This window comes from Cantharellus anzutake (genome assembly GCF_015039405.1).
Source record: "Cantharellus anzutake strain C23 chromosome Unknown EI90scaffold_31, whole genome shotgun sequence".
NCBI lineage: Eukaryota > Fungi > Basidiomycota > Agaricomycetes > Cantharellales > Hydnaceae > Cantharellus > Cantharellus anzutake.
In genome coordinates this window covers 504034-527777 of record NW_024066981.1, presented here as the reverse complement: position 1 = coordinate 527777, position 23744 = coordinate 504034, and the positions used below count along the sequence as shown (strand labels likewise).

Here is a 23744-nt window from a genome sequence, read left to right as displayed (position 1 = left end):
TGTGATTATTAAGACAAAAATGTATCGAGGATAAAGACACGTAGATGCGCATTTGAAAGGTACAGAAAGTCAATAGATGAACAACAGCTTCGGTATGGACTGCGTTGAGCAGGCGCACTCTTAAGGTGCCTAACATGGGTGTATCGTGCATATGAATGGAAAACGGAGTGAGGTGTATGGAAGAATAGGTGAAGCTGATAAGTAAAGCATGCTCTATGGATGTTGAACCATGGAGCTGGCAAGAGACGCAAATCCATCGAAATGTTCCGAGCCGAATGCAACGGCAATGTCTTTAAGATAAAACTAGTCCACGAGCAACATCATTGATAATTTTGTCCAAACCGCTTGGTTTTGAAATGTCTAGATGATTCGTTGTACCGCCATTCGGAATCACATCACAGTCAACCTTTGCGAGCTTCTCGTCCATCAAGAACGGTTCAAAGATAAGGTTAGTGTCCTTGAAGTCGTTATGAACAACGTTCACTAGGAAATAGGTGTCCATTATTTCGCTGATAAGTTTATGGGTGGGTGAGTCAGGTTCATAAAGTCGCGACCATTGTCGGCCGAGCTCAAAAGCTTCATCCTAGAGGAGGATTAAACACTGAACCGCATCCGACAATCTTCTCACCTTCCAAGCCATGAATGACACAGCTTCAACAATTGTGGGTTGAAGGATTTCCTTCCCAGGGAAAACACCCCATGTCACCGCATTCGGGCCATCTGAGTGGTTGTTCGTTCTCAGGTCGCCTTGGTTGTTGATGGCGTAGTAGGTCATCAAAGGCTCTCGTGAGATACGCGATATCAAAGTATTGAGCTGAGATGGAGATACGAAAAATTCAAGGTACGCCTTCAAGAACTATTGAGTTGGGATGAACCTAAAGAGGAGCGCGAGCACTACCTTCTGGTAGACATATCCGTTAGTGGGACCCCACCCATGCACTGGGTCGCCACTGTGTACACCATTCACTGCCGGCTGGGAGTTGATTGTGAGGTAACCCAAAGTGTTGACTCGTGCAAGCTGCGACGCGATGACTCTGGTTTCAGCAGATGGTGGCTGATCAGACCATGGAAGAGCTTTGACCTCTCCGATACAGAATTTGGCAAATAAATCGTTGATTTCAGCGATTGAGACAGGATGTCCCCAGATCTCAGCGGCTTGGTCTTTCTAGGGGCTATTCAATAACAGAACCTGAAGGTGGGAATGGAGGTGCCCACCGTCTGCTTTATCCATACGCCGTATCCGTCAAGTTCGCCGAACGCCGGACTGCGTGCATCCCCAAAACGGCCATTCGGGTACTCATCCCAATTTTCTGTTCGTGACAAGTACGACTGGGTCCGATTCGCCCAGAAAATAGGACGGATAGTTTCGGTTCGTCTAGAAGGGGTGAGAGACTAATAGGGTAATAGTCGTGTCAAAAAGATTCATGGCACCCATGTGCATCGTGCTCACCTGACGCCAGGGCAACGGTCTGATGACTTCCACCCTAGGAACAAGCTCCAGTTCTTGAAGCAACATCTTTGTGCCCCTTTCAAGGTTCATGGTATAGAAGTGCAAGCCAGAGATACCGATATTGGCAGACAGAATGTCACGACACAATCTAGAAACCAACTTTATCCCCTCTGCTCGCACTCGTTCGTCGTCGTTTTTAATTGGCTCCAACACGTTGAGGTAGGATTGAGGAATGATGGTTTGCGCCAGCTGAGTGGCACGGAGGAAACCGTTCCAAGTTTGGATCGGGTTAATTCCGGGGATGATAGGGATGGTGATGCCCGCGTCGCGGACAGCCTTTACCCATCTAATGAAGATATCGACATCATAGAACATTTGGGTGAAGATGAGATTAACCCCAGCATCAATCTTCTCCTTCAGCCATTTGAGTTCCTGAGCGAATTCTTCGGGGGGTAGTGTGATTTGTTGAGGAAATCCGGGGACGGCAACGTCGAAGTAGTCGCCGTATTGCGTGCGAATGTGGCGAACAAGATCTATACCATGTTCAAATCCTCCTTCGACGGACGACCAGTGATCTTGGCCTGCTGGTGGGTCGCCGCGCAGAGCGAGTATATTACGGCATCCATGGGCCTTGGCTTCTTTCAATGCTATATCAACCTTCTCCTCAGGCATGTTGGTACAGGTAAGATGCATGCAAGTCTCAATGCCAATTAAACTCTGACAAGTCCGAACAAGTTCCGATGACAAGTCTGATGTGCGTCCACCAGCATTCCTAAAATCGAGCTTACAGGTAGCCTAAAATATCATGTTTCGAGAATGACTCACCATGTGATGTCTATGAACTCAGGGCCCCATCCCCTCATGCGCTCAATGCGATCCAATAAGTTTTGCAAGCCCTGAGGATTACGATCAAACGCCGTCACAAAGTAGGTAACAATGACGACAAACCTGAGCAGTTCTAGGAGGAAAATACTCGAACGACCACCACACACGTTTTTCCTTCTCCGCTTCAGAAATTTTAGCTGAGATCTTCATGATGTTACGTTAATTGAAATCAGCGGGTGATACCACCGTAAGGTAGGTACGTCTAGCACGATAGTCCAATGAACAGACGTTGTCCAAGTGAAGGAAGGACGGGATTAGCGAAATTTTCAAGTGGATCCCAATTATCGAATGATTCAGGTTGAATGATAACTGACCACCACGTGACAGATCGAATGTTTTGAGCCAAGCGCTGGGCGATTAAATTGGTGATCCAACCCCTCGGTTGGCTTTGACATAATTCAGCAGTCTGCCGGCTAAGGAAGAAAGGAGTGAATCCAGGAAAGTGGGGGAAACTGGAAGGCATAAAACATGAAGGATAACAAAAATAAAGTCCCAAGATGGACTGCGCCATTATGTTCTACCGTCATTAAGTTTATGTTTCTTATCTGGAAGATTCCCCGAAGCCGGAGTTTCCTCTGCTTTGCGTTTTCCCGAAGAAGAGGAGTCGTCTGGTCCTGGGGCTACATCTGGCACCTTTTTCTTCTTTTTCACCATACCTGTCAGGTCGTTGATCTGCGCATTAGTTAATGATGTACCCGATGGTCCACCAAGTTCTTTAGTTAGTTGTGCAGCAGCTAATGCAGGGGCGCTCATCTCTTCGGCTTTCTCTGGAGCCATCCTGAGGTCATCAAGCTAGGAGCCTTCTCGTCAATAAACCCAGAAATTGAGTTCATTGAGCACAAACCTTGAGCTGAAGCTCTCCTTTCAACTCCTCAAACTCGCTGATTTCTTTCTCCATCTGCTCCTTAGTCAGCGAGGCAATAGGATCCCCAATTTGAATGCCGACAACGGTGGCCTTCCCCTTCCCCTTCGGGTCGGCGCGAGCTGGTTCAGGTAGTTCCCCTTGCACGCCATCCCGGAGAACTCGAAGACGGGAAACTACACTGGCTATCGCTTTTTCGACGTGCTCGACGGCATCACCTAGTCGCCCAGAGGTAAGATCAAGGACCATGCTGAGCTTCCAATGCGCTTCAGCTATCTGACGATGGTGTAAGGGCAGTAGCTCGGTCTTGAGGTTCAAGGCAGAAGTGTAATCAGAGATGGCTTGTTCGAATTTCTCTGTAAGGATTAAAAATGAATGATCAGTCAATTCCTGGTCTACGAACCCTCACTGACCTGTCTCAAGCGAAACATCCCCCAACGCAACATAGCAGTCTGCAAGCTTGAGTCTGGACTCTTCATCGTCCTTCTTCTGGTAGAAAGCACGAGCCAGATCTAGGACCTCCCATGCAGCATTGAAATCGTCCTCTGGGGAATCGTTCTTATCTTCCTCTTGTTCCCCCTCCGACTCGTCTTCGGATAAATCATTTCTTAAATCCAGAACCTTCTCCCCGTCTTCTTCCTCGTCGCCGCCGAAATGGAATCGTGATGCCTTCTCCTTTACCACCTCGCCTTCCTCTGAAATAGGAGTAAATTCACGAAATAGAAGCCACTACGTGCATTTTCGCTAACCATCCTCTCCATTAGCCTCCTTCTCTTGAGCGAGAACGGCGGACTGGGAAACAGCATTTTCTAGCAGCGTTTTTCCGTATGCAAAGAGAAGATCGGCAGATTCAGGAGAGTTCTCGCCGTGCTTCTCAGTCCTGTTCAAAGGGCCAGAAAACAATGAGACAATCTCAGGAGCCACAAGATTTGAGAGGCAGTCTCGCGCACATCAGCTCAAGGGCCATGGCATAGTATGATACTGCTGCCTCCAGCTTTCCAAGCGCATAGGCTCGCTTAGCCAGTTCGGTAGCAGACTCAATAGCGATGGGTTCATTGTCCTGGACAGTAGGGTATATTCTCCACAACGCGTGAGCATTAGTTATTTGGTAAGTGAAAAGACTTACTCGGACATTCTGGAGTTTTTGACGCGTTCGATGGCGTGTTTCGAAGGATCGACGTTCACTCTCTCGCTCAGAATGAGCTATTCCAAGGAAACGATCGGTGCTTGCCGTCGGAGCTTCGGTGCCTCAAACCTGTCGAGTTTTGCGTGTGTCATGTATGCCGCAAGGTCAGCATGGGAGGTTAGTTAGGCTGGAGAGCATATATAAAATCTCTCAAGTACCCAGTGGGGAAGAAATATCATAGTGGAAAGATTTTAACTCAGCATTGATCTCCGTGCCCGGCGCCCATCAAGTCCTTGCCACAAATCCGACCCTTGAAAGTTATTTTCCTATAGTGCAACGTTTTAGAGTCGGGATTACGACTGGTGAGGTAGCTTTCTTTTTTGAATATATAGATTGTTGCTTGCGAGGCCACACTGAGTCCATCGCTACCGTCGATGCGCCTTACACTGATCTCCAACCAATGGCAAGTGTGCATGTTATCTCATGTTACTCACTGTGCTAGTGCACCAGATCTTTGACAGGCGGTGCACGTTCGATTGCCAGGATTCGAAAACCAGAATAAATGTACATAGACCTGAAAGATGACAAACGACTGTATGGCATAACATGATAGAGTCTGAAAAGGTGGCATAAACGAGTTTTCGGGATCATCATCCAGATCACTTTCGATAGAATTCATTCGCAATTAGTACTTGCGACCTTGTCATTTGACGGTTCACACTCGAGTACTTCCACTTGAAGGATGGAAAGATGCCTCTGGCATGGCAGAGTGCCAACACCCTTAACCACCGCAACCAGTAGACGGGACGGAAATGGTGTGGCATGAACACCCTCTAATAAAGCACGAACGATGGATGGCGACAGACTCAGAAACACTCACCGATCGAGGAAAGTTTCCCACGCCTCATCCCGACTTGAACGTATGCCTCCTCCAACGTTCACAACGGTGAGCGTTGGGACTGCCGCTTCCCATGCATCTCCCCAACTGCTACAGTGGTCCTGCGCGGGACAGCTTTTGATTATGATGCGCAGTGTGATATATATTCTGGTTCGTAAGGACGATGATTTAACGATCGTAAGTCATCCTTGAGCTGACCGTAATGAGTAAGACGCCGGCCCTGGGAGTCAATTTTGACATTGACTCATCGTTCATTGGCCAGCCCCCAGGAATACTGATTCGAGACACGGAGCCCCATCTTAGGTGGTTCCGAACTGTGATAGAACTTGACATGTCGGAAACGCATCGCTGGGCGAGCTTTTCTATGCGTGCGCCAGGTCTCTGCATCCAACTCTGCTCTACGTTACAATCGTTGCTTTTTAGATCCCTCTACAAACTCCATTGGCACTACGAGCTTCACATGGCGGGACGCCGCCTGGTCGCCACCGAATATCTCAACTCATGGGTATCTTAAACCTTTAAATTCAGCATATTACATGTTCAAGGGCCATATAGATGCGCGCTAGCAACATTGAGTAGCAATCATGAACTTGGGATATGGACGCCAAATAACAATTATTTGCACGGAGAATGGAGCAAGGCATGGCTGATCTATGGCACGCTGGATGCCTATTGAAATTTCATCCAAGATTCAGGACTTAACGGAGCTGCTCAGGGATTTGGCATGTTCGGTCTTTCCTGATGATACGCCTGACGTCGAACAAAAGCGGGTTTTGTTCTGCCAAATCAATTGTGAGTCGAAGTCTTTTACACGAAAATACACAATTCCATATTGCACTGTGAGGTGTGGCCTGGTCGTCACACTTGAGAGTTGGTTTGGGGGATCATTTGAAGCACATCTCCGTCCTTTCCCTTGGAAATCGCCTTGGGCATGTCATATTTTTAAGGTTGGGAACATTCTGCCTCTACTTACCGGCCTTAGGGTTCTCATTCACTGATGACTTTCATAGGCAGGACACCAAAGGATTGCACTTTTTTGGCTTCCATCAGTTCTCCGAAGAGTGGATATTAAAGTTGGCATGGTCAGACTGGTCCTACAGCGAAGAAGGACGTGGTACGCTCGACGGGTTATGATGCAGGTACATGGCTGAACACATTGTCCAGTGAAGGAACCTTGGCGATTCTCACTTCTCGTCATATCCCCCTTTGTGTCGCCTTTGTGTGCAGCATGGAGAATGGGATAGTGTCGATGAATATTGACAGTGGTTCGTGGACCTATGTCATGGACAATGACACACGGACAGTCACTTCGCTCAAGTGGACAAGAATCATCGGTAGTGCTCAGGTACTTATCAGTGCCGCTTGTGGGGCCTTCTCCCGAACGTTCTTATAGATGCTGGTTTACACGAGACCTGGAACGGTGCATTTTGCACGTCATAGCGACGGCGGGCTTATTGCTGTCTCAATGCCACTATCCTTGGTTGCTTCTATTCCTGGGGCTTCAAATGCATCTCCCGTTTCTGGTAAGCCATTTTTAGGATTATTGGTAGTCCGTTTAACGTGATTCGCTCAGGACTACACTACTACGAACATCACGATATGCTATTGATCATTTTGCAGGATGGATCATTCCAGACAATCCGCAACGTATCTGAGAATCCAACGGTATCAGGTCTATATGATGGAGAAATCGAAACATTTTCATTGACCCGAATTGCTCGGGAAGTGTTCGTTGAAGCTGAACGAGGCGGGGAAGAAAAACCCCACCGAAAGGAGGTCATGCAACTTTTTGGCGTTGCTCCTCTTGGGTCATTTGGTTCAGTGGTATGGGTGCATGAGTACGTCAAACATGCGCCTTTCTTGTTCCTGCTTTTTGAACTATCCTAGGGCGAAACGGCCTGACTTATACGCTTACACTCCCGATGCGCTGTTGCGAAGTATGATCGTTTGTCAACAGCTCTGGTGCGACGAAAATCTTGGTGAACTTGTCATTGCCGAGATAAGTCGCTGCTTGGATCACCCGCCAACTCGTAAGGATGCTTCTTCATCAGGGTGTCCTTTGTCTCACACCAGTTATTTTCCCAGCTTACGACGCTCTGCCGAATCATCAACTATCTGGAGTACTCCTCCATCTACGATCACCAGCTCTCGTGTCGTCAATTGTTGCACCACTTCTGGCTTTGTTATCTCCTGGAGTTTCGCTAGTGAATCCCCTGGATGAACAGAGAGACATTTCTCATTCACCGGATGACTTGGTCGATGTCACCAGAAGCCGATTTCTTGATGCGACGCGGAAGTCCCTATACGACTCCGCTGCCGTACTCCGTAATCGGCTCAAGTTTTTCATATCCCGATATTGTTCCGTGAGTTAATGACCTAATCTCGACGACTTGATTCTAAGGCACGGTGAAAGATTTCATTGGCAAGCCTGGATAAGGAAACAGCGAAACGCTTTTCTGATGTGGAATCTCAGCTTCATTCCATCCTTCGAACACAAAATACAGCCATAGTTCTCCTCCAAATACTCGCTTTTATACCTCATATACAAGGTGAGGTCAATTTTCCACACAAATTTGAGCCAGGCCAATGACGCCCCGTTCCCAGATAAGGATGGTGCATTTCTTAAGCGCGTCACATTGGTGGGGTTAAGGAGTGGAGACGCGGCATGTGTCCAATTAGCCCAGCGCGCGACAGAGAAATTCGGACTCGCTGTAGACAACGAATCGGTGGCTTTGTTCGAATTCGATCTCCGTGAGACTTGCCGTGTTTGTCAGGCTGGGGTTAAATTCACAGACTATTCTTCGGCTGTTTGCGCAACCGGACATGTTTGGGGTAAGTCTAATTCATTTGAAGATCACGTGCTGAACATTCTCATAATCTCGATGCTTTGACTTCGACCTTCCGGAACACGATTGAATGAGTAGAACGGTGTTCCGTAACATTGGAACTGCTTGAGATGCCACAGACGTGTGTTGGGTGCCTCCAAAAAGTAATATCGCCAAGCCCTGACACGGATGGGGTGATCGGGCTGTCTTGGATAGCTGGTGATGTCGTGAAAGCGGCGTTGGGATGTTTATTCTGTGGGAGCTCGTTTGCAAAATTGTTGTGACATCAACTGAATTCATTCTATTAAAATTCGGTTTTTGATTCACATCACGTGCATCCCCAACGATTTCGTGAAGGGCTATAAGTTGCGGAGCCTGCTCGTGGCTACCAACTCTTTTCTCTCCCCAAGTCGTTGAACTTGTTGCTCTCCTCAAAAGTGACCGTCATGTCCGAGGAGCACGCAAAAGTTGCACATTTCATTGGTGGGCTTCATTATGCCACTTCCTCCACTCCCTGATAAATATTTTGCTACAGGTGGTAATTCCGTTGATAGAGCCCCGCCGGGCCAGGTGAAAGATTTTGTCGCATCTCACGGAGGTCACACTGTAATTTCGAAGGTAACATGAATCTTGATTCCGTCGATTCACTGAGTGATGCGTTGATTGGCTTCATCCCGCAGGTCCTTATTGCAAACAATGGTCAGTCTGTGCGTTTTAGTCAATTAATGGCTCATTCATCCTTTGATTGCAGGTATCGCAGCAGTTAAGGAAATTAGATCTGTTCGCCAATGGAGCTACGAAACCTTCGGCTCTGAACGCGCCATCGAGTTTACGGTCATGGCGACTCCTGAAGACCTTAAAGTTAATGCAGATTATATTCGCATGGCGGATCGCTACATCGAGGTCCCCGGTGGGACCAATAACAATAACTATGCTAATGTCGACTTAATTGTTGATGTTGCTGAACGCGCCGGAGTGCATGCAGTATGGGCTGGTTGGGGTCATGCCTCCGAGAATCCTCGTCTTCCCGAATCCTTGGCTGCATCGAAACATAAGATTGTTTTTATTGGGCCTCCTGGGTCTGCTATGAGATCATTAGGCGACAAAATTTCCTCTACCATCGTTGCTCAGCATGCCAAAGTGCCCACGATGGCGTGGTCTGGCACAGGAATTGCCGATACTGTCATGTCTTCTCAAGGATACGTCACGGTGCCTGACGAGGCATACGCAAGGGCCTGTGTCACTTCGTGGGAGGAAGGACTCGACCGTGCCAACAAGATTGGTTTTCCTGTTATGATTAAGGCGTCGGAAGGTGGAGGAGGGAAGGGGATCCGTAAGGTTGAAAGTGCGCAAGGATTCCAGATCGCATATTCCGCAGTATGCGGTGAAGTCCCAGGTACGTTGAAGGGATGGATTGAATTTGAGCGCCGGTAAATCTGACGAAATTATTCATGCAGGTTCCCCTGTTTTCATTATGAAGCTCGCCGGCACCGCTCGGCATCTCGAGGTGCAGCTATTGGCTGATCAATATGGCAATGGCATCTCGATCTTTGGGCGTGATTGCTCCGTTCAACGTCGCCATCAGAAAATTATTGAAGAAGCACCTGTGACAATTGCAAAACCGCACCGATTTGAGGAGATGGAGAAGGCGGCCGTCCGTCTTGCCAAGCTCGTAGGCTATGTTAGTGCTGGGACGGTTGAATGTAAGTTCACAGCATGAGATCTCTTTTGTATCGTGTAGTAACGGGTCGGTTCTCAGATCTCTACAGTCCGGCGGAGGACTTGTTTTACTTCCTTGAGCTAAATCCGCGACTTCAGGTCGAACATCCCACCACTGAGATGGTCAGTGGTGTCAACCTTCCCGCTGCCCAGTTACAGATTGCTATGGGTCTACCCCTTCACCGCATCAAAGATATCCGTCACCTCTACGGTGTCGCTCACCAGGGATCGTCTGAGATCGACTTCGAGTTCTCCAAGCCCGAGTCGTATCAGCTGCAGCGAAAGCCACAACCAAAGGGACACGTCGTTGCCGTTCGCATCACAGCCGAAAATCCTGACGCCGGCTTCAAGCCGTCCAGTGGAGGACTTCAGGAACTGAATTTCCGCTCGAATACCAACGTCTGGGGCTATTTCTCAGTCGGAGCTGCTGGAGGTCTACATGAGTTCGCTGACTCTCAGTTTGGTCATGTCTTTGCCTATGGCGCTGACCGAAATGAGGCTCGTAAGAACATGGTAGTGGCGTTGAAGGACTTGAATATTCGTGGAGATTTCAGACATACTGTCGAGTACCAGATCAAACTCCTGGAAACTCAAGCCTTCGAGGACAACACGATAACGACCGGATGGCTAGATACCCTCATTCAGGACAAAGTCACGGCCGAACGTCCAGAATCGACCCTCGCAGTCATCTGCGGTGCTGTGACCAAGGCACATGTCGCTTCGGAGGCGAGCTGGGACGAATACAAACGCATCTTGGAGAAAGGTCAGGTACCGCCCCGCGACACCATCAAAACTGTCGCTATGGTCGAATTTATCTACGAAGGACAACGTTATTCTTTCACAGCTAACCGCTCCTCCCTTACATCTTGGACACTCTACCTCAACGGTGGCAGGACGGAAGTCGGCGCTCGTCCCATTGCCGGTGATGGTCTCCTCGTTCTTCTCGATGGAAAGAGTCACTCCGTTTACTGGAGGGAGGAGGTCGGCGCCACTCGACTTTTAGTCGACTCGAAAACGTGTCTCATCGAGCAGGAAAATGATCCAACCCAACTTCGGAGTCCCAGTCCAGGGAAGCTAGTTCGTTTCTTGATTGACAGCGGGGATCACATCAATGCAGGCGAGCCATATGCGGACATCGAGGTAAGTTCGGTTGATGTCGAACATTTTGTCTCAAATCCTAAAATATTTCAAGGTGATGAAAATGTATATGCCCCTGATTGCGACGGAAGACGGTATCGCTCAGTTCGTCAAGCAGCCAGGTGCATCGCTAGCCCCAGGCGACATCCTCGGAATCCTTACGTTGGATGACCCCGGTCGCGTCAAACATGCTAAGCCTTATGAGGGGCAACTTCCAGCGACAGGAACCCCTAGCGTCACTGGCTCTAAAATTCACCAACGGTACGATCGCGACATTGAAATCCTCAGCAATATCCTAGATGGATTTGACAATTCTGCCGTCATGTCATCCACACTCAAGGAGTTGACGTCCACTCTGGACGATCCTACCTTACCATTCTCACAAGCGTTTTCTATCCTTGCCACGCTTTCGGGACGCATTCCCGCGAAACTTGAAGAAAACATCAGGGGTGTGATCGAGACTACCCAAGCCAAGTCGGCCGATTTCCCTGCCCTCCGCATTCGCAAATTCATCGACTCGTTCCTAACTGAAAATGTCAAACCTCAAGATCGTACAACTTTCCGTACGCAGCTTGGAAGCTTGATCGAGGTCGTGGATAAATATAAGAACGGCACAAAGGTGGCCAAATGGGCCACTATTGCCGATCTCTTAGCCCGCTATCGGGATACGGAGATTCTTTTCGGCGAGGGTGGAAGCATCGAAGAACGCGTTTTGAGGCTACGTGAAGAGCACAAAAACGATCTTGGGCGTGTTGCGGCGTTGGTTTTGAGTCATATGAAGGCTCAAAGCAAGAACAAGCTCATTCTGCCGCTGCTCGAGATCGTCAAGTCCGGCGGGTCCTCAGCCACTACCCTTGAACCCCGCCTCGTCGAAATTATTCGGGATCTTGCGTCGCTAGACAGCAGGTGCGTAAAGTTTTAGTGAGTGCAGCGATTTACTGACTCGACTATCTCAGATCAACAACCGCCGTCTCGTTGAAAGCTCGCGAGGTCCTTATCGCTGCACAACTTCCTTCATACGAAGAACGTACTACACAGATGGAGCAAGTCCTTAAGGCGTCTGTTTCAGGAACTGTTTATGGTGAGCCGAGCGCCAGTGGCATCAGGTCGGTGTGATTACTTTCTGCAAATGCCGCAGTGGTCTAAATGCAGTCATACAGACAACCATCCGCTGAAGTCCTGAAGGAGCTCAGTGACTCTCGCTGGATCGTCTACGATGTTCTTCCTACTTTTTTCAAGCACCCTGACCCTTCCGTTGAGCTGGGTGAGTGTTGTTGCCCTTTGATCTGATTGAGTTTGGCTCACTCTGCCTTTAGCCGCGTATGAAGTCTATGTGAGGCGAGCGTATCGAGCATACACGCTTCTTTCTTTGGACTACGAGGAAGGAGATGGTGAAGATGAGGCACCAAGCGCGATTACTTGGCGATTCAAACTTGGCCAAAGTAATTCTCCTCCGGTTACGCCAGCCATCACTCCAAAGACTAGTCCTTTTGCGTGCGTAAGGAGCATTGACATTCAGATTTAAGTACTCACGTCATACGTAGGGAGAAGCAACGAGCGGGTTCCGTCAGTGATCTCACCTACATGATCCCCAAGAGTTCCATTGAACCTATTCGAACCGGAGTTATTTCAGCGTTCCCTAATGCCAAGGCACTCAGGGATGGCTTCTTCAACATTATCCACCTCCTTCCCCCGTTTTCCATTGACGAGTTCAGGCAACGCCACGGCAGTGATGCTCAAGCGCCCAACGTTGTCTACATACCTCTTCGTATCTTTGAGCCAGAAGATGATCAAGATAATAGTCAGTGGAGGGAAACTGTCCTGCGGCTTGTCCGGGCGCACGAGAAGCAGCTCGACGCCCGTGGTGTTCGCCGTGTCACTTTCATGCTCTGTCGCCGTGGGCAGTACCCATGGTACTACACTGTTCGTAAGATGGAGTCGGGATGGGGCGAAGAGGAATCTATCCGAAATATCGAACCTGCCTTAGCCTATCAATTGGAGCTTGGTCGTCTCTCAAATTACAAACTTACTCCGTGTTTCGTCGAGAATCGACAAATCCATATCTACCACGCTGTAGCACGAGAGAATCAGTTCGACAGTCGGTTCTTTGTTCGCGCACTAGTTCGTCCAGGACGCCTTCGCGGGACAATGAGTACCGCCGAATACCTCGTTTCTGAAACAGATCGCTTGGTTGGGTCGATTCTCGATGCTCTCGAGATCGTCACCGCCCAACACCGTAACACCGACTGCAACCACATCGCCCTCAACTTCGTGTACAATCTCCAGGTTTCTTATGAAGAAGTACTCCAGGCTATTGCTGGATTTATCGACCGACACGGCAAGCGCCTCTGGCGTCTACATGTCAACGGTGCCGAAATTCGCATTGTGCTTGAAGACTCTGACGGGATCGCCACTCCCATCCGAGCTGTTATCGAGAACGTCTCAGGTTTCATTATCAAGTACCACGGATACCAGGAGATCACGACGGAGCGTGGCCAGACGATTCTTAAGTCGATCGGGGATAAAGGACCCATGCATCTTCAACCTGTACATCAACCTTTCCCCACGAAGGAGTCTCTGCAGCCGAAACGCTATCAGGCACACCTTGTTGGCACCACCTACGTATACGATTTCCCCGACTTATTCCAGAAATCACTCTACAACATATGGTCTGATCTTAAGCAGCGAGACCCGTCGGTTATTGTGCCTAAGGGCGTCCTGGAGTCGCGGGAACTTGTCCCTGATGAGAATGACGAGCTTCAGGAAGTTGATCGGCCTGCCGGTAATAATACTATTGGCATGGTAGCATGGGTATTTACCCTCCTCACACCGGAATATCCTCGCGGGCGACGGGTGGTGGTAATCGCAAATGATATTACGCACAGGATTGGCTCCTTTGGACCTGCAGAGGATGCGTTCTTCCACAAAGCAACTCTTTATGCCCGCGCTCATGGGCTTCCTCGCGTCTACTTGTCCGCAAACTCAGGGGCCCGGATTGGCATTGCCGAAGAGACTCTAGGTCTCTTTTCCGTTGCCTGGAATGTCCCAGGTCATCCTGAAAAAGGCATCAAGTACATCTACCTTACACCCGAAGCCAATGAGAAATTGAACGAGAAGTACTCTGGCAGTGTTCGTAGCACAGAAATCGAAGAGGAGGGAGAGATTCGCCACAAAATTACCGATATCATTGGCAAACAAGACGGCCTTGGTGTCGAATCATTGCGTGGCTCAGGCTTAATTGCCGGGGAGACGTCCCGTGCTTACGATGACATCTTCACCATTACTCTTGTTACCGCACGTTCCGTCGGCATTGGCGCGTACCTCGTCCGTCTTGGTCACCGATCCATTCAGGTTGAAGGGCAGCCTATCATCCTCACAGGTGCTCCGGCCCTCAACAAAGTTCTCGGCCGCGAAGTCTACACGTCTAACCTCCAGTTGGGCGGAACCCAGATTATGTATAAGAATGGGGTTTCTCATTTGGTTGCATCAAGTGATCTTGATGGAACGACAAAGATACTGATGTGGCTAGGCTACGTCCCTGATGTCAAAGGCGGCCGTCTCCCAATTACCTCGCCCATCGACGGTTGGGACCGTGATATTTCGTACTATCCTCCTAAGGCTCCTTACGACCCTCGATGGTTCCTCGCTGGTAAACAAGATGAAACGACAGGTCAATTCCTCTCCGGGTTTTTCGACGCGAACTCCTTCCAGGAGACTCTTGGTGGGTGGGCCCAGACTGTGGTATGTGGAACCCACCATTCCCGTAACAACTTCAGTTTCATTCTATGATCATAGGTTGTCGGACGAGCACGGTTAGGCGGCATTCCTGTTGGTGCCATCGCTGTGGAAAGTGAGTATTCGTCACACAGTCAAGCCTGACCTAATCTCGTCTTTGTAGCCCGCACCATTGAGAAGGTTATTCCCGCTGACCCTGCCAACCCTGCATCCTTCGAGCAGCGCATCATGGAGGCAGGTCAAGTATGGTACCCTAACTCGGCGTATAAAACCGCTCAAGCTATCTTCGACTTCCAACGAGAAGGTCTTCCCCTGATTATCTTTGCCAACTGGCGTGGATTCTCCGGAGGCCAGCAAGATATGGTACGCCCTCACTACTGCATTCGTTCAATGTTGCCACCTTACCCACCTGCTTCCGAAGTATGATGAAGTTTTGAAGCAAGGGTCGAAGGTAGGAGAAATTCCACATTTACATTGATAGTAGCTTACACTTGAAATAGATTGTCGATGGGCTTTCAAGCTACAGACAACCTGTTTACGTTTACATCATGCCGAATGGAGAATTGGTGAGTTCTCTATCCGATTATTCCGTTCACTGTGACTCATTCCGCGCAGCGAGGAGGAGCGTGGGTTGTCCTAGATCCATCAATTAACCCCGACCACATGGAAATGTACGCGGATGTTGAATCTCGTGCTGGCGTTCTCGGTGCGTACTCAGCGATTGAGTGGGCTTGTTATCATTTTCTTGACATTTTGGTACCAGAACCTGAGGGAGTTGTCGAAATTAAGAGTAAGCACATCGGCTTATAGGGTTGATCATCGATGCTGACAACTATGAAGTCCGTCGTGACAAGATTCTTGCTCTAATGGACCGCCTTGACCCAGACTACTCCGCATTCAAGAAGGCAAGCAAGGATGCTGCTCTATCAGAGCAGGAACGCGCTCAGGCTGCCGAGAAGCTTGCGGCACGCGAGAAGCACCTGCAGCCAACATTCCAGCAGCTCGCCCTCCTGTACGCTGACCTTCACGAGTAAGTTCAGCAACCTTTCGAGATGGCTTCCGCTTGACACAGTTCCTAGTCGTGCGGGACGCATGGAGGCCAAGGGGTGCGCGAAACCAACAGTTTGGACGAATGCCCGCCGGTACTTCTATTGGGCACTGCGAGCCAAGTTGCTTCGTCTAAACTTTATCAACCAAATCATTGGCGCTTCACCTGCGACCACCCGAGATGAAGCTGACAAGATTCTCTTTACCCTCCTCCCTCCTACCCTCAACACTAAGGATCATCGTGCCGTAGCCGACGCCCTCGAAACAATCAGGATCGAGCCTACGCTTGTGGAGTTGCGCAGCGCCGCTATTGCTCAGCAAATCAGAGACCTTCTTACCTCCGATAACCGAAAGGCGACCGTAACCGGATTGATAAATGTCGTTGATTCTCTCAACGACGAAGAAAAGATTTTGCTGCAAGCTGTCCTAAGCAGATCGGGCTTGGACACAGGTTCGTGAAACTCCCGACTATCTAGATAGTACTACATAAACAGCGATGCACTTTAGGTCCCCCTTCATACTCATAGACGCCATCATGCTTCACGCTTACACCGATTACTGCATCACATAATGTTAGACAACAGTACTTCCATTGTACCCTTATTTCCGTTGCCCTCCTTTTATTGATGATATCGTGTACTCGTCTCGATGTCGCGTCACAAACATCTGCACTCCATTAAATCGCAACATATTCCTCATTCCCATGCAAAGTGGATTTGTGCATGTATAACATAACACCAAGCAGCGCGATTGACATCGCATATATACTGCTCAACTGTGCAACAATCCCCTGCAAAAGCTCCGCTCTTGATCATTCCTTAGCCTAGACCATGGCATTGTAAGCAGCTCTTATGGACGGGGGTTAGTTATCTGGTGTATGTTAAAGGTTTTGCGAGTATAAAGGCGAAACCCAAAGGGTGTTGGGAAACTCAACCCGTTACTTGAGCTCGGCAATGAAATGATAATCTCATCCGAATCGCCAGCACCAAAATGCCAACTGAAGGTGTGAAACTAAAAGCATTACCATTAGGGAGTTTGGATCCTCCATCAGGCGAGAAGAGCAGAAGTAACTGTTCCCAAGACGTACCTGGTACAACGACGAGCGAAGCGAACAGTGAGAGGTGAAATGAGGGGGGGGATGTGGAAAGAGCATTGAGGTGTTGGAGTTGGAGTTCATGGTGGAACTGAGAGACGCTTATCGTTTGGCAGAGAAGGAAGATCGATGATCCAAGCCGGCATAACTATTTCGCGTGTCCGACGACCGTGATCGAATGAGATGTGTTGGTGTCGATTTGTAAACGATGGCGCCGGAGTTGGAAGTGAAGGGATCGAGGGAGCAATAAGAGAGACGTATAATGGGGGGGGAAAGGATCAATGGGTGTTATACGTTATTTTGGACCGGTTGTGCCCCCCGTCGGGTTGAAGAACGGGCACGCGTACTTGTACGTTTAGCTCTGGATGGGAAACGGACGGGAGCGAAAAGTCCCCGAAGAAAAAAGATTAAGGCATTCTGCCGTTGCAGGTGAATAACCAGGACTCGGATCCAGCCTCATGTAATAGGCTCTGAATCGCTTTGGCAGACGCTCTTGCAAATTCCCAAGATAACACTAATTTCACGCAGTCATGGGTACAGTATGATTGCTGATTCTCGACAGGATTTCATTGGTTGAGGATTTCTACCTCGACCCTCTGTTCCTCTTTCCAAGAATGGTATATATATAGAAAGATGATCCCCGCGAGAACCTCGAGCGCCTACCATCAGACAAGAAAACAAGCAACTTGTTTCTGACGAACCCTTGCTGAACAGCGAAGGTCAAGATCAGGTGCAGTGTCCGACTACGATAGATCATGGTATGTTCAATGCTGCATTAACTTGAAGGCATCCGGGGGAGACTAGAAACACGTAGGAAGTTTCAGGTATCTCGGCGATCTTCCACTCGGTTTCCAAAGCACCAAAACGTAAAGCCATAGACCCATCCCAAGGAGCCCGCGTCCAGGCTAGGGTGAAGTTATGTGCAATCCGTCGGTTTGATCGGAATCGACCCGAAGGGAAGGGGAAAAGAACCCTGTAGCAATCCAGAAATCTGTGGCGAAGGGAAGGGAAATAAACAATCTTCAAGGACAATGAGGATGTTCACTCCCATCAACGCTACTCGTTGGCCGCCGGAACTGATCTGTATCCCCAAGTGTTCAGACTGTGGAGTATGTGGCACCACTTGCGTCATTGGCCATTCTTTGCTTCAAATCATTAAGTCAGCATTCCTGGGGAGAACAGACCCAGTCGCCTCGGCCAAGTTCAGAACATAAACACGTTGAGCTGCAAGCTTGACACCAAATTTCCTCAGGCTTGGCTAGCCCTTCCAGGCAGCTAGGCCCCAGATAACACTGTACCGTTACGCCAGTGAAAACTATAGCGTAACATGGCAGTCGAAATTGCAGACAGAGAAGGGAGGGGCTTGGTAAGGAAGGTGCCGACCTGTTGTTTACGCTTCCAGCGTCGAACATTGTTTCCGCACTTATTTCTGACGGCTCTTTCCATCCGACGCCCGCGAAATACGCCCAGGGGCAAACGAGCGACTGAGAAGGCGTTCTCAGCTGCTCTCGAGCTGTAGCTACGCCCCATGGAATCTTCCATAATGCTCAAGCCCAAATGGGTCCCCATAGAGCAGCTAAAGCCGGGCGAAAAAAGGAGGCAGAAAAAGCTCATAGGGCTCTGTATTAACCTAAGTCCTGAGATCATGGACAGGTTGATACGGAGCTATGGGCCGTATCCTCTGTTCTGGAGCTCCAACGTGCATGCTATGGTGAGTAACGCCTCCATGTTCGACCTGGAGAACCTGAAAACCACTAATTTTTTCATCGTCAAACCAGGTTCAGGAACTTGAGGCGGGAGAGCAAGGTAGTTCGGAGGGGGTGAAAGGACCGGCGTTCACGGTCACCCGCAGACGGCATCCCATGGGCCTCCATTCCAGGGAGGCAGTCAGGGACGCCATTGAGATGTACCCACCACCAGTGAGGCACAATGTCAATCAGCCGCTGGGATGTTGCGTTGGTTCCCCAACGATGTGTGCGGTCCCTTTCCAATCCTACCCACCCACCCACTCTATGCTGTGGATAAGACCTCAGCCTTTCCCCATTCCGCCGCCGCCGCCGCCGCCACCCATACCACTGCCATCGTCTCTTCCTTCGCTTCCGCGTACTCAGATCCTTGTGAGTTTACCTAGTATTGTTGCATGAATCTCTTGAATAACAGTATTGGGTTGCACCGGCCAGGATGATGAGTACATTCCGGCCGTTCACGGTCACACACCAAACACCCTTGGCGCGATAGGTTCGCACCTTCCCACGAGGAGGAACTTATGAGCGCGCAAACCTGGCGCTGACCGCGAAGTGGAAGTTCACCCACTCCGGCAGCGCAGCCAATATATCGAGAGACAATCTCCTCCCTTCCAGTCAACTTATGCTTCATCCTCTTGTAACACGTCAAAGCCTTGCACCAAGGCGCTTCCGATCTCGGAGCGTTGGAGTGTGAGCGTTGATTCGGGTTATGTTTGTATATGTCAAAGAGGTAATGATCTGTTTAATACAACTTTGATTTTGCGCAGTCCTCAGCCTGGGCGTTCGTGAATCGCTCCGACGATGAAGGTGTGCTGTAATGGCGACTGTAGGAGAGAAGGGGGACCTTTGCGTTGGCGTTCCAATTCCTGGAAGCTAGCTTTATTTACAAACCCGCTGACTGATTGTACCCGAGATCAATATTCGCTTCTCGGGCTGTTTCGCGTCCGATATCAACTCGCGTGAGTTCTTTTGGGATGCATGTACTTTGGTGATCATGTCAGGTGTCCTCCTGCTAATCCCACACACTTATTAGCTCATTGGCCCAAGAGTGGTGCAGTATCGCAAGAACCCTAGCCTGGAAATTTGTTCAAGCGAAGTCACAGCGTCATCGCTGGCTGTAACGTTCATCCGCCCGGCAGCTCGAATGTAACGTGAGGTTCCTGGCGTTGGGTTGAAGGAGGCCACCTGCAACATGCCAATCGGCGCATGCTTGCGGATCTTGACATTAATTCTGCAACTTGAACTTGATCATGTTAACGTACCCCGGCTTCCGGCTTCGGCACTTCCAGCCAAATTGAAGGGGAATCGCGCAACGGCTCGATCACCGCCCGAATTACTCGAAAGCCAGCCACCGAAAATATTCGGGTGTCACGATCCAATTCTGTTGAGAGTGATGAGTCCGAGCGCTTTTACGTAAAGCAGGGAGGAAAGCTGCGGCTCAGTGGTGCGTGGTCCCAGGGAGACAGATGTTCGGCACGAGCTACAAGTTAATTCGTTGCGTCAGAAGCCAGTCGAAAAATAGATAGTTTCTGTCGCCTTTAGATCTCGTTGAGGATTTCGTGATGAAAATAGTGTATCACGAACGTGGCACGGTCTATGATCAGCAAGCGCTTTTTTGTTCCTTCTGACGAACTTGCTGAACAGCCCTTGCAAGGTCTTTGGTTCGCTGCGACAGCAATCTTCCGCATACCACTGGCATAGTTGTATCGAGTGAGTACCCGACTGCAATGGATCACAGTACCTTCACGGGAGAGAGGGCGTCCGGGAAGATAAGGAGTCATTGCGGCGTCGTTGAAAGCGCGGCACAGGTGTTCAGGAAGAACAGGACCGAGCTTACAATGCAAAGATTCATGAAGCCGCCCGAGTACTTCAGGCGGCTAGGACAGTCAGTGGATCTGTCAAAGGCTGCTACTGAACTTCGAGCTCGGAATCACATCTATATGGAATGAGCCACCGAAAAATAATATACTTGTCACGGGTTCATGAATTATATGTCTGACTTGTCTGACTTGATCGACATACTTAGGTCCGGGTTCAAATTTTATATTACGAATGTCGAAGTCACGTTCTGCTTTCAATACAAAGGATCACATGTTACACGGGGATAAACCCAAGTCCGATCACCTACTCCATTCTGGGAGTGGCAACACGCTTAGGCATTTGCCGAAGTCTGAGAAAACAAGTCTGGAGGTTCCCAGACAGTTACTTTGCTATGAAGTCGGCACCCAAGCCTGTGTTGGGATTAACTACTTATATATTACTTCGCATGCAACAAAAGCGTCGGGTGTTGCGGTCTAGGTGGTGGAGTGTCAGCATGTAGTTTTCATTTTGAAGCTATGGGTTCGATTCCCACTAGGGGTAAATCTTGTTTTTTTTTGTTTTGTTTTTGTTTTTGCATTCCCATGTGGTTGCAGTGGAAATTTTTTATGCACAATGCCAGTAAATTAGGAAAAAATAGAACCGAATCCATGCCTTCATATAAGTATTCAGGCCCAGCTTGGAACACAATAAAAAGATGTACACAGTGGGAGTCGAACCCATGCCTTCAAAATAGAAACCACAAATCAGCACTCTACCACCTGGACCACAACACCCAATACTTTTGTTGCATGCGAAGTAATATATAAGGGTTGGGTTGGGTTGGGTCGTTTATCCCGTGTAACATGTGACTTTTGTATTGAAAGCAGAGCGTGACTTCTACATTTGTAATACAAAATTTGAATCCGGACCTGAGTATGTCGATCAAGTCAGACAAGTCAGACATATAATTCATGAGCCCGTGACAAGTATATTATTTTTCGGTGGCTCATTCCATACATCTAGCAATTCATTTTGGACCTTATTTTCATTGTACCCCAGTCAGTCACTTTCATTGATGATATCATGTGCTCGTCAACAAGCATCTATCATTCTCATGCAAAGTGAGTGCATTCGTGTGTAACACCAAGCAGCCCGATCAAGCACCGCACAAATACTCAACTGTGCCAATTTTGATCGTTCCCCAGCTCGAGGCATGACATTGCGGGTGGGCCTGTGGACGGGGGTTAGTTATCCGTTGTGTTAAATAAGGTCTTGCAAGACCTGCTAAATGAGGAGATTATATTACGCCGCCGTTCCGCCTGCTTGCTTGCATACATGTAGACCATCACTCGATTGAGGTGCTTCATTTTTTATGACTGTCTACGGAATGACTTTGTTTCTTGGCCTTGACCTCTCAACTCAGAGTTTGAAGGCTGTCGTAACCAATCAACAGGACATTGTGGTGTGCGAAAGGACCGTCAATTTTGACGAGGATCTTCCCCAGTACGGAACCGTCAATGGCGCTATCAGTGGGACAGAAGAGGGCGTCATCACCTGCCCCGTTGCGCTCTGGATCGAAGCACTTGAACTTGCAATGGACAGCCTGAAGGATGCTGGTGTGCAACTGAACTCGATCGTAGGTGTTTCAGGTGACGCGCAGGTGGGTTTGTTCAGGCGTGATCGAACAACGAGACAATGATCTCAAACACGCTGGCGTTAAGCAACATGGAAGCGTGTACTGGTCGCACACTGCTGCGGGGCGACTCGCCAATCTCGACCCATACCTCCCTTTGCGCTTACAACTCATTCCCGAAGCCTTTTCTCAAACTCGAGCGCCAATTTGGCAAGATTCCTCCACTCGTGAGGAGTGCGACATTATTGAGGCTGCTGCAGGCGGCCCCCAAATGCTCTCTGACTTAACGGGAAGTAGAGCATATGAACGTTTTACAGGTAGCCAGATCCTCAAAGCAAGCATCCCCTTCTGGCGCCAAAAGCTACAGTAACGCTGACTGATTCCTCAAGGTTTGTCGACGTACCCCAAAGATCTACGAAGCTACAGCGAGGATATCTCTTGTCTCATCCTTCCTTGCAACCCTGTTCCTCTGTCAATTCTCCCCACTCGAGGTCGCAGACGCAAGTGGAATGAATCTGATGAACGTAACGACCAGAAGATGGGAAGAGAGTCTTTTGCAGCTATGCGGTGGACCTTCATTACGAGAGAAACTCGGCGAGGAACCCCTTTTAGGTGGCACCATCATTGGCAAGATCGGCGTTTGGTGGGTCAAACGATATGGGTTTCATCCAGGTGGCCCTTCTCTCCACCCCATACCCGTTACGACAGTGGATTGATTTAACTTTTAAACAGATTGTATAGTTTCCCCTTTCACGGGGGATAATCCAGCAACCATTGTAACACACTCAAGCCCCGGAGACGCCATACTATCGTTAGGGACGTCCACTACACTTCTCATTTCCGTGCCCGCCCCTTCTCAGAACTCGCCGGCCCCCGCGTGTACGACAACATCTCATATACTTGCTCATCCTACTATCGGGATGGGTAGCATTATCATGCTGTGCATTAAAAACGGTGCTCTCACCCGAGACCTGATTATGAAGAAGTACGCTGGATCGTGGGAAGCTTTCAATGCACAAATCCTTTCGCGGCCCACCGGTAACGAAGGTTGCTTGGGCTTCTACTTCACGTTGAAAGAGATCATACCGGATGGTGTGGTCGGGGACCATTTCTTCGTTAACGGTCAGAAACTGGGTTCAGATGAAACATCGAGGTTTCCCGAGACGGCCCATGCACGAGCTGTCCTAGAATCACAGCTTCTTTCGATCAAAAATCGGATGGGGGGAATCCTTCAAGGCGGTATGTCGTCTTTGGAAAGGTGCATATTGACAGGCGGCGCTAGCGTGAATCCTGTCATCCGCTCAATGGCCGCAGACATACTCGGACTCCCAGTGTATGTAGCGCCACATGGAATTGGGAACTCGGCCGCTGCAGGTGGTGCTATTCTTGCCAAGTATGCCTGGTGGAAGGCAAGCAACACCGACGCTGGCAATTCCATCACGGGGCTTAGGCCGACAGACACCACTCCAGCAGTCAGGAAGCACACCGGCGACAGGGAGGAATGGACATTCGAACAGATGAGGAACACAACTGGTGGGCTAGCCGTGGAATGGGTTGCCGATCCTGACCCAGTGAACGTCGACGTCTACAATAGGATGGTGGGGGAGTTTAGACGTTGCGAGGAGTTAATTGGCATGAGATTTTTCTTCCTGATTTTGGGGTTTTGTTACAAGCTGGACGACATGTGTTGTATATCTCTTCATAGTGAACAATAATGGCACGTACAATCACAAACAACACATACAGTATCCATACTAATGGCAAAAAGAGAAGGCTTGTACATTTACAT

At 49.3% G+C, this 23744-nt stretch overlaps 7 protein-coding genes across 7 annotated transcripts; 4 read left to right on the top strand and 3 right to left on the bottom strand.

The window, feature by feature from the left end:
* Nucleotides 1-292: 292 nt before the first annotated feature.
* On the bottom strand, nucleotides 293-2485 carry EI90DRAFT_2924046 (methylenetetrahydrofolate reduct; the record flags this gene model as incomplete). The annotated part of the gene is made up of 7 exons (XM_039054842.1): nucleotides 293-583; nucleotides 629-847; nucleotides 899-1165; nucleotides 1216-1392; nucleotides 1451-2222; nucleotides 2276-2346; nucleotides 2399-2485. 7 exons carry the CDS (start codon nucleotides 2483-2485, stop codon nucleotides 293-295), a joined length of 1884 nt encoding a protein of 627 aa, XP_038914920.1.
* A 360-nt stretch (nucleotides 2486-2845) lies between these two features.
* On the bottom strand, nucleotides 2846-4331 carry EI90DRAFT_3125261 (uncharacterized protein; the record flags this gene model as incomplete). The annotated part of the gene is made up of 6 exons (XM_039063810.1): nucleotides 2846-3127; nucleotides 3180-3553; nucleotides 3611-3892; nucleotides 3947-4077; nucleotides 4148-4276; nucleotides 4324-4331. The coding sequence occupies 6 exons, from the start codon at nucleotides 4329-4331 to the stop codon at nucleotides 2846-2848; spliced, it is 1206 nt and encodes a 401-aa protein (XP_038914919.1).
* An 879-nt stretch (nucleotides 4332-5210) lies between these two features.
* EI90DRAFT_1404798 (uncharacterized protein) lies at nucleotides 5211-6141 on the top strand. Its single transcript, XM_039051771.1, has 4 exons — nucleotides 5211-5371; nucleotides 5433-5589; nucleotides 5645-5726; nucleotides 5777-6141. The coding sequence occupies exons 1-4, from the start codon at nucleotides 5246-5248 to the stop codon at nucleotides 5895-5897; spliced, it is 486 nt and encodes a 161-aa protein (XP_038914918.1). The 5' UTR covers nucleotides 5211-5245; the 3' UTR covers nucleotides 5898-6141.
* EI90DRAFT_3290198 (uncharacterized protein) lies at nucleotides 5528-8330 on the top strand (the record flags this gene model as incomplete). Its single annotated transcript, XM_039067208.1, has 10 exons — nucleotides 5528-5589; nucleotides 5645-6013; nucleotides 6204-6335; nucleotides 6361-6566; nucleotides 6615-6744; nucleotides 6795-7059; nucleotides 7109-7251; nucleotides 7367-7584; nucleotides 7771-8053; nucleotides 8146-8330. Exons 2-10 carry the CDS (start codon nucleotides 5875-5877, stop codon nucleotides 8328-8330), a joined length of 1701 nt encoding a protein of 566 aa, XP_038914917.1. The 5' UTR covers nucleotides 5528-5589; nucleotides 5645-5874.
* Nucleotides 8331-8492: 162 nt separating this feature from the next.
* On the top strand, nucleotides 8493-16143 carry EI90DRAFT_2923887 (acetyl CoA carboxylase; the record flags this gene model as incomplete). Its single annotated transcript, XM_039054827.1, has 19 exons — nucleotides 8493-8529; nucleotides 8582-8664; nucleotides 8727-8745; nucleotides 8798-9442; nucleotides 9504-9749; nucleotides 9806-10905; nucleotides 10958-11808; nucleotides 11859-12008; nucleotides 12063-12166; nucleotides 12219-12396; nucleotides 12447-14643; nucleotides 14698-14752; nucleotides 14801-15000; nucleotides 15059-15088; nucleotides 15138-15203; nucleotides 15253-15343; nucleotides 15401-15427; nucleotides 15478-15667; nucleotides 15717-16143. The coding sequence occupies 19 exons, from the start codon at nucleotides 8493-8495 to the stop codon at nucleotides 16141-16143; spliced, it is 6696 nt and encodes a 2231-aa protein (XP_038914916.1).
* Nucleotides 16144-19974: 3831 nt separating this feature from the next.
* EI90DRAFT_3062819 (uncharacterized protein) lies at nucleotides 19975-20440 on the bottom strand. Its single transcript, XM_039060670.1, has 2 exons — nucleotides 20156-20440; nucleotides 19975-20132 (listed from the first exon to the last, which is right to left on the bottom strand). Exons 1-2 carry the CDS (start codon nucleotides 20301-20303, stop codon nucleotides 20023-20025), a joined length of 258 nt encoding a protein of 85 aa, XP_038914915.1. The 5' UTR covers nucleotides 20304-20440; the 3' UTR covers nucleotides 19975-20022.
* Nucleotides 20441-21395: 955 nt separating this feature from the next.
* Nucleotides 21396-23725, top strand: EI90DRAFT_3155380 (uncharacterized protein). Its single transcript, XM_039065992.1, has 4 exons — nucleotides 21396-21982; nucleotides 22044-22289; nucleotides 22345-22627; nucleotides 22688-23725. The coding sequence occupies exons 1-4, from the start codon at nucleotides 21695-21697 to the stop codon at nucleotides 23668-23670; spliced, it is 1800 nt and encodes a 599-aa protein (XP_038914914.1). The 5' UTR covers nucleotides 21396-21694; the 3' UTR covers nucleotides 23671-23725.
* The last annotated feature ends 19 nt before the right edge of the window (nucleotides 23726-23744 follow it).

What these genes read in the sequence shown, in the direction of transcription:
- EI90DRAFT_3062819 (XM_039060670.1), bottom strand. Translation starts at nt 20,303, where the DNA reads ATGACTCCTTATCTTCCCGGACGCCCTCTCTCCCGTGAAGGTACTGTG.
- EI90DRAFT_1404798 (XM_039051771.1), top strand. Translation starts at nt 5,246, where the DNA reads ATGCCTCCTCCAACGTTCACAACGGTGAGCGTTGGGACTGCCGCTTCC. An exon ending in GCAGTGTGATATATATTCTG is followed by an intron (nt 5,372 to 5,432) that starts GTTCGTAAGGAC and finishes GTAATGAGTAAG; the next exon opens with ACGCCGGCCCTGGGAGTCAA. An exon ending in CCGAATATCTCAACTCATGG is followed by an intron (nt 5,727 to 5,776) that starts GTATCTTAAACC and finishes AGGGCCATATAG; the next exon opens with ATGCGCGCTAGCAACATTGA.
- EI90DRAFT_3155380 (XM_039065992.1), top strand. Translation starts at nt 21,695, where the DNA reads ATGACTGTCTACGGAATGACTTTGTTTCTTGGCCTTGACCTCTCAACT. An exon ending in GTGTTTCAGGTGACGCGCAG is followed by an intron (nt 21,983 to 22,043) that starts GTGGGTTTGTTC and finishes GCTGGCGTTAAG; the next exon opens with CAACATGGAAGCGTGTACTG. An exon ending in CAGGTAGCCAGATCCTCAAA is followed by an intron (nt 22,290 to 22,344) that starts GCAAGCATCCCC and finishes TGATTCCTCAAG; the next exon opens with GTTTGTCGACGTACCCCAAA.